The sequence below is a fragment of the Cryptotermes secundus genome, unplaced genomic scaffold (genome assembly GCF_002891405.2).
Source record: "Cryptotermes secundus unplaced genomic scaffold, Csec_1.0 scaffold54, whole genome shotgun sequence".
Lineage (NCBI taxonomy): Eukaryota > Metazoa > Arthropoda > Insecta > Blattodea > Kalotermitidae > Cryptotermes > Cryptotermes secundus.
In genome coordinates, this window is record NW_019731261.1 from 149,464 (window position 1) to 158,661 (window position 9,198).

General features: G+C 43.2%; 1 protein-coding gene across 5 annotated transcripts in view; it reads right to left on the reverse strand.

The window, feature by feature from the left end:
• Positions 1 to 9,198, reverse strand: part of LOC111866670 — a 321,755-nt gene that overhangs the window by 143,792 nt on the left and 168,765 nt on the right. For 4 of the 5 annotated variants that reach the window (XM_033752372.1, XM_023855848.2, XM_033752370.1 and 1 more), the window contains exon 6: positions 1,860 to 2,004. In XM_033752372.1, the coding sequence (XP_033608263.1) occupies positions 1,860 to 2,004 (145 nt within the window). The remainder of the gene's footprint in view (positions 1 to 1,859; positions 2,005 to 9,198) is intronic. The other variant, XM_033752371.1, reaches the window with a different exon arrangement.

A 9,198-nucleotide genomic window follows, 5' to 3' on the forward strand; every position in this document is an offset into this window, starting at 1 on the left:
TATTATTATTATAGGGGCCGGGGTAGCTACGGGCTGTACGCTGGGGTTCGATTCCGGGCAAGGGCAAAATCTTTTTTATTCTCCTCAGCGTCCAGACCGGTTCTGGGGCCCAACCAGCCTCCTATACAATTCGTAGCAGAGGCTAATTCTCAGAGGGTAAAGCACCAAGGACGTGAAGCTGACCACTTACCATCATCCAGTGTAAAGGATAAGAATGGTGGAACTACACCTGCACTCCCCCATTTGCCTTCATGACGTAGTACTTAACAAATTAAGCACAGGGACGACTTTCGTTTTTATTGCACTAGATGGTACATTTAGGGGACACGCAATAGCGTAGTTTGTTGAGGCACTAGGATACAAGCCGGAAGGTCGCGGATACAACTCCCGATGAGGTCACTGATATTTTTTTCAATTGACATAATCCTTCCGGCCTCATTATGGTCCTGGGGGTCGACCCAGCTTTTAACAGAAGTTAGTACCAGGAATACTGCTGGGGGTGAAGGTGCGGCCGCTGCGGAAACCTGACAACCTCACCGCCATCTTTGTGCCAACTGTGTACAAAATGTGGAACCCTCAACGTCTCACAACCCTATAGGCCTTCACGGCCTGTTACAGGTATAGCTTTACTTTTATGAGATGGTACATTTTAATTTAGTGATTACATTGTTTAAACTCATACACAATAAAAATGTCCGCTGTTTCAGCTTAGTCTGGTATGGTCTATGATAATCACAATAATTCAGAAAGTTAACGAGCAGACGGACATGCTTTTGGAGTGAATAACAAAGCATGTTTGCTTAAAGTGGTCCTAAGGTCGTGACATAGCTCAGGCGGACGCGGTCAGCGTTCGATACCAGGTCAGGTCATGAGGACAAAGCGGCACTCGGACAAGTTTTCTCCGCGTACTTCAGTTTCCACTGCCAATTCTCATTCCACACAAAGCCCCAGACTCATGTAACATCCGGGGCTGATACAATTGGCCAATTAGTGGCGCTACGTAACAAGTGTCACCAAACCCTACGAATATAACACAAAGTAAAGTGGTGCTCCCTACCCTTTAACGCAGTGGTTAATATACGTACCACCTGATTTAACATATTAGCCTCTACACTCTGCCCACAGAGTGCGTTTGTGTGTCTCTTATAGTTCTCACAATAAACAACCACTGTTTTTTCCAAAGACCGTTAACCTACTGGGCTTTGTAGCGGAGACGTCATGTTTCCTGCGAGGTAAGAACTGGATCCTCATATATTACTTGCATGTGTTCAAGCTTACAACCGTTCAAGTGACTAAACTACCGCTGTAGAATAGGATACATAAGATATGCATGACCTGTTTTCCAAAGCCTGTACTAACCGGTACTCACAGACTTGTACGTGTATATAGTACAAAAGGAAGAATTTTCAGTAACATGCTATATGTATAGGCGATACGTACACTTGACGGAAGACCAAGTATATTCAAAGAGACAAACCCATCTTCTCGTCAGAGAGGATGTTACATAATAACAATGAGAGCAAGGGTTCAGTTGAAAGAAAAAATGTCTCTGGTCGTGGGTCTCAGGGACGTTAGACAAGGACAAACTGATTGGCGGTAAACCGCTAGTAGTAAAGTAACTCTGACTTTGACTTTGTATGGTTCTCCGAATAAACAGCGACTGTTCTCCTAAGTTAACCGGTTGGGCTTCGTAGCGGAGACGGAATGTGTTTCCTGTGAGGTGCGACCTGAATCTTCATATATTAGTTGATAGAAATTTCGTCTCTAAAGGGTTACAGTATGACATCCAACATGTAGGACATGCACACACCAATCCCTTTCACCTGGTAGAATGTACAGCAAGCAGGCAGGTGGCTTACCTCCCAGCAACGCGCTGTCATTACAGATGACCTCCTCGGCCGTGAGGGACCGGTTGAGGTTCGACTTGCGTTTCGAACTCTTATCCTTCTCCCGCCGTGGGGAAGAGGCCACGCCATCAGAGGAACACACCGCTGCTGGGCTCTGCTGTAACGAGCCAAATTACACAGCTTCAAGTAACAGAACTGAACAAGAAATTATGTAGGATTTGAGGTGTTGATGTCAACCAACGTTTCTAAGGTACACGTCGCCTCCATCTTCATGGACGAAGCGGGAAACCACAGTGAAAACAGGTGGCAAGCAGAGAGCTTGCCATCTACTTTCCAGCTTAATTCTTTCTTGGCTTATATGACCCTTACGATTGAGGAGACATGTGCCTCCGAAACGTCCGTGATTTTCAACTGACTATACGCATCACAACCCAGAACACAGACCTCTTTAGTAGGAGATTATGTTGAAAGGCAAATGTCACTATTACATTTCAGTTCTCTATGTTACACCGCTTGAAGTTTGGTTCCTTTCACTAGAGGTCGTAACATGTGGGGGAGGGGGGTGTTAGTCATTCCATTTCTTTACTGACTGTCCTCTCTGTTCGTCCCACCGGCCGATACAACTACATCCACTAGTCCACGCTTTCACTATCACGAATTAATCAATCGACCCAACAACCAATCAATGAACCGTTCAACCAAATTCCTAACAGATTAACACGAGAAATTGCTGGCTTTTCCAACTCGACCACAGTCCCCTATTCTTAAAGACAGGGAGAACACGACGCTTCGGAAACAGATCCAGTTTCCGAAATGTCGTGTTACTTAGAATATCCGACGACGGGCAAAGTCCAAGAAAAATAGCAATTTCGAGTATTACACGCCATCGTCAGAACCCTTTAGAATCTAAGCGATTAAGACCTCGTTGCGGGCAAATCAACGACCGGTCGATAAAAAACAAACCCATTACTAACCTTCTTTGAGAGCATCCGGCCATTAATTTTATTTATTTGTATGTAACATTATATACCAGAGAGCCGGGACGGTGTCGTTGGCATAGCAATTGGCTATGTGCTGAATAACCGAGGGGTCGGAGTTCGAGTCCCGGTAGGGTCAAGAATTTTCTCTTCTCCACATTATTTAGACCCGCTCTGGGGTTCACCACAACCTCCTATCCAATGGGTACCGGAGGCTCTTTCCCCGGAGGTAAAGGGGCAGGGTCATGAAGCTGACCACTCACCTAAAACTAGTGTCGAGGTCAAGAAATTGTGGCTCTAGACATCCACTCTCCCATACGCCTTCATGCCGTAGTGCTTAATTAATGAGCTAAGGAGGACAACTTTACTTTTTTAATATTGTATTTTAGCGTCATATTGTGTGTGAACTATTTTCTTTTTGTTCCGTCGACATACAAATTTAATATATTTAAAATGTTTTCACTTTTCAACAAGTTTGGGCCATTTAAGTAGTCATCAGGTAAATCACCTCTTTGAACACGGTAACGGACCTCTGAAACCCACGAAATAAAAGATATATCTAGAGCAGCCACGAAACTATTAGCTTCTCGCGAAAGATTCAGCTCCATTATCTTATTTATTCGTGATTTATTTAACGGCGCTTCCAACACTGAAAACTATCAGTGTCGAAAGGTGGGATGAATAGTGAATATCGAATTGAAATATTGTGTAATAAAATAGTGGTGGCCTAACTTAGGCATTGTCATGAGACTTTTCTGGAGAACCGTTGAAAACCATGCAAATCCTTGGGCTAGTCGGTGTCCCGTCCGAGATTCGAACCAGGAATCTCCTGAAAACAGTTCCCAGCTACGCCGCTTGAGCTAACTTTCTCCGATATCTCCTTTTAACATCGTCCTTCGATCTACTTCCGCTCTTGCGCAATGCGATCTTTCCGTTACCAAGTTATCGTTCGGCGCTCGTCTCGTGATCGTACACAAGAGATTCTTGAGAGCAGAAAAGGCTACGTGACACAAATGTCGGCAACAGGTTAACTTTAGGGTCAGAATAAACGATTTAGTTTGAAGCGGCAATCTTAAAGGTGCAACTTTTCGTCTTGCTTGTAGAGTGTCGGTGACTGCCACGTCTTCAAAAATGTTATGTTACATTACAGCATTAAACTGATTTTTCTATCCATCTACGCAGTAGCGTAGTTGGTTGAGGCACTATGCTACAAGACGGAAGGTCGCGGGGTCCAGTCCCGATGAGGGCATTGGATTTTTCAATTGACCAAATCATTCCAGCCGCGGTATGGCCCTAGGGTCGCCTCAGCCTTTAACAGATATGAGTACCAGGAATCTTCCTTGGGAGTAAAGGGCGGCCGGTGCGTAAGGCTGACAGACTTACCGCCATCTGCGAGCCGACTGTCTACAAAACGTGGGAGCCTCGACCTCTCAAAACCCTACGGGCCTCCATGGCCTCTTAGAGGGATAGCTTTACCTACCTAACTACCTATGGTTCTACAGCCCTTTGCCTCTTTTTCAGTTTCTTGGTATTTTTACACAGTCAGTAGGACTCCTTGGACAAGGGGTCAGCCCATAGCAAAGTCGCTGCACAAACACAGAATAAACGTGGAAAGATATCCATGCATTGAGTGATATTCGAACCCATGATCCCAGTGTTCGAGCTGGCGAAGACAGTTCATGCCTTAGACCGCACGGCCACTGTCATCATCTTGAGTTTTCTAGTTCCCTATTCTAGTTCAAAATGTTGTTGATTCGTGGTGGAATCGTTGACAACGGAAGTCTTGTTTCTTCATCGATGGATTTGAGCCGCTCCCTCTTTGATGTCTTTATTTCAGTTAACGTCGAGAAGTCCAGTTCACACAAATATGTAGTTGAAAATGGCAATAACACATTAACTGCCATCTCGGAGATAGCCGGGTATTCACTCCTTATCGTCAACCAAAACGTTTCAAAGGCACTTCGAGAAGTTTTAGTTTCAATGTTCTGTCTGCTTTTAAATCTGCGAGTTCCTCTTGTATATTAATCGGAAGATGTTCTGAATTCGCAACGAATGGATCACGAACCCAGTCGAAATCTTGTACACTCTCTCCAAACACTTACTGAATTTCTCCTGCAGCATTTCTAAATGTTCTTTAATTGTGTCCGTCACCACTTTATTGCCGTCAGCAAGTGACCATACAGTCGGGAACATCTCAAACGACCCATCTGTAATTATCTGTATCCACAAATTCAGCTTATTTACAAATCCTTGTATCTTATCCATATTAGAATATTTTCGTTCCTACCTTGCATTTTTCTGTTCAGCTCACTGAAGTGTACGAAAATATCGGAAAGATATGCCAACTTACATACCCATTCATCATCTGTAAATAAATCCGCGTACTCATGTCCCTCAACAGTCAAAAATGCACGTACCTCGTCATTAAGTTCAAATATTCGCGTTAACACTTTTCCTCGTGATAACCAAAATAGCGTTACAAAAGACAGGCAAACCCTTGCTAATCCCTGCAGTTTTAGGGAAAATCACGTACACAGAACATGCGGCAAGTTCATCAAAGAAGCCGCGTAGATGCGAGAAAAATAAAAATAAATCAATAATGAAAACTATGATATAAAAAACAACCGTGAGTAAATAATTTACGTTAAATTTCTTAGAATACAACATTACTGTACATAAAAAATCACGGCATGTAATAAAGAATAAACAAGCACCATCTTATTTAATCAGTGCAGTGGCTGAGAATAAAATACAAGCATATGAAACACGGTAACTGGGATAAAATAAAACTAATTAAATTCGACAATTAATTTCTTACAATAGGTAAAAGTTCGCGTCACACCTTTCACCTTGTGACGCCACACCAGTGTGCTGCGGCACACCGGTTGCGGAACACTGGTATAAGTGAATAACTTCTGCCTGAATTCAAGAATAACTGGAACTAGTTTAACAAAGCTTTAGAACAATGAACTAGAAAAAATATATATATAGTGCAGCAGTTACATATAAGTATCGACCTGATGATGAGCACATTAGGTCGAAACATGTCGCAGAAGTAGCATGTATATAAAATGTGACAACTTAGCACACCAACAGCCCATGAGCATGAAAAAAGTTGCACCTTCAAGACTGTCCCTGCAAATTGCATTGCTAACCTGTGCGACGGGATGCTGATGCATAATATTACTCTTAGAATAAATGTAAATAATAAAAAACTTTGGAACACAAATCCAGCAAATCCTCGATATAACGCGGGTCTCTAGGGGGACAGCTCCGCACCTGCGTTATACGTAAAATGAATATACGTCTAATTCTGGAATCCGTTATGTGCAAAAATGCCAAGTTGTCCTTGTGCTTAACTAATTAAGCACTACGTCATGAAGGGGTTGGGGGAGTGTATGTAGAGAACCACATTTTCTTGACTTAGGTACTAGTTGGAGATAAATGGTCAGCTTCACAGCCCAGCCGCTTTACCCCCAGGGAAAAAAACCGTTATCCATTGGATGGGAAGATGAGTGGGCTCCAGGACCGGTATGCATGACATGGAGTAGAGAAAATTCTTAAACCTAACGGGACTCGAACTCCAACCCCTCGGCCATCCAGCCAGTAGCCGGTTACTATACCGACTGCGCTATCCCGGCTCTGTTGTGTGTAAAGCATTTAAGAGTGGCAGCCGCAACAGCTCAGTCGGTACAGCGATGGGCTACAGGCTGGACGGCCGGGGTTCGACTCCCACCACGGGCAACACATTTTTCTCTTCTCCACAGCGTTCAGACCGGCTCTGGGGCCCACCGAGTCTCCTATCCAACGGATACAGGAAGTTTCCCAGTGGGACAAAGCGGCCGGGGCGTGAATCTGACCACTCACCTCTATCTAGCGCCAAGGTCAAGATTGGTGGGGCTACACCTCAACTCCCCTATACGTCTTAATGGTGTTGTGCTTAATTAAGCACAGGGATAACTTTGCCACTAGTTTACAGCATTTAATACAATATGATTTTGATAACTAATAATACCGTGGCATGCAGACTCGCTGCCAAGTTACGATTCTGTAAACAACAGCCGATGCTAGGTAATATCATCAACAGATTCGTAACACGCATCAATGGACTAACTGGGCAGCGATATCCTCTATGCGGTCCGTGCGACAGCTACGTGACGAACAATAGAACATGTTGGGAGAGGGGTTTTCTATGCCGTCCGTGTCGAGGTGTTATAAGCAGGACATGTCTAGAGTTTCGCTAGTTGTGAGACAGTCGCCGACGAGTAAGGATGTGAACACGGAAGTTGTGGGATCAACGGAGTTGGAATCCGTTACCAGGCGACAACCAGTGAAGATACAGCAGACTGGCAAGGCTTAGTGCGTGCTCTAATGAACTGAAGAGTGTGTGTGAATTAGCGATAGCGTTATATTTACTTGTAGTTGTGTGTAGGTGTTCAATAAATGTAATTACCAATCCAAGCCCCGTCTCGTCACTCATACACGTGACAATATATTACAAAGGATGTGGAAAGCCAATGTCAAGGCCTAATTTAAAGTACTATCCCATATTTCCCTGGGGAAACATAGAAAACCACTAAAAAAACATCATTCCAGATAAGTTTGTGTCCTGGGCAGGATCTGAACTGAGTACGTTTTGAAAAGAAACTGCTATCACATTACTGTTCGGGCCAACTTCCTCAGTGTTTCAATCCTGAAGCTTCAGAGCATTACAGGATTGACAAACAAGTTTTCATTATGAAAAGAATCAGTAACTAAAACTGTTCTTAAGAAGAAGAATCGAACACATTAAAGAAAATCAGGAAAAAGATTCAACTAAAGAGAAAAAACGAAAAGATCTATCGTGCTTTTTCCCCCACTGATCAAGATATACTCAATATTTCTTACTCAGGAACACAGAGAAGAACGCAAAAAAAAAAAAAAACGAGAGAGAGAGAGAGAGAGAGAGAGGAGGCTTGGGGGTGACAGCAATACAAGACCAGACCACCTGATACTAGCAATTAACATTCCGACCTTGACCAACATCTGACAATATATCACACTGCTTGGATCCTTCACAAACCCACTAGTTTCTACATAAACTTCACCTACATTTTCAACGAAAGAAGAACGCTGTGACCTTATCAATGTCATGTAATGATTCATTCTCTCCCACAATTACTTGCGCTCATATCTACAAATATGCAGGTGTCTGTACAAGGGCTACATTTTCCAATACAACAGGTTCATTCATTGATTACATCTGCCTATGTTATGACCCTGGATGTAGTTCACACACACATGCATATCTGTGCTACCGAAGCCATGTTTGCCATGCAGCAAGAGCGCCCTTGATCTCAATTCCGTCCCATGTTCGCATTAATGTATGCACGGACATCTGAGGTCACGAAAGCTAAAATGTAACATATAGAAGGGCAAATTTTAATTTTAAATTTAAATTTAAAAAGCACTGCGCCTTTGGGTTGGCACTCTTGATACACTTCATCCATTCAAAAGATTTATCTTCAGACAAAATGATTTAGGAACAAAGTGGTTCAATGCAGCCCCAAGGGTCTTAAAAGAGAGTGAGGTCACTTCTCTTAATATAGACACTGCAACACTGTGTAGAACTGCACTTTTCGTGTCTGTACAGGAACACTTTATAGCTTACTGTAGGTGCAGAGGGGCTGTAAAGATATTCAGGTTCCTGCTGTCACCGTACAGTCTGGTAGGGACCTGAAACGGTGTGCACAACTGCACTTTTCATGCCTGTACAGGAACATTTTATATCTTACTGTAGGCGTAGAGGCTGTAAAGCTATTTAGGTTCCTGCTGTCACCGTACGTCCTGATAGAGACATGCAACACTGTGCAGAAATGCACTTTTCGTGACTGTACACGAGTCCTATTCCGAACGGTTTCCGAGAGAGCTTTTTCACTACACAGTTCCAGATTTATTGAAAAGAAAGATATATTACGTAGTTTCTAGTACCGGTATTTATTGTTCAAGTGACAAAGTTGGTACAGTTTACCTATTATAATACATTTCCGAAAATTCCACCGTCAACATCAATGCACACACATACCCAGGAAGCCCAACAGTATAACACACGCTGTCGCAGGAGCACGACACAACAAAAGCACAACACACAAGATAGTGAAGGAGTGCTCCAACAAAGGGGAATGGGCGTGACTGACGTAGTGAGGGGCGACGTAGCGATGTGGTATCCTGAACAATTTTAATATTTTTAACGTTTGACAATGTATATGATAGATACATATTTTAGTTATTTTAATGTGTGAACATGGCATGCAATGAACTGGTTTGACGTGGATAAGTAAGCACCTGAAGATGGCATTATTATGCCGAAACATGTAGTGCGAGGGAGAGAAGGA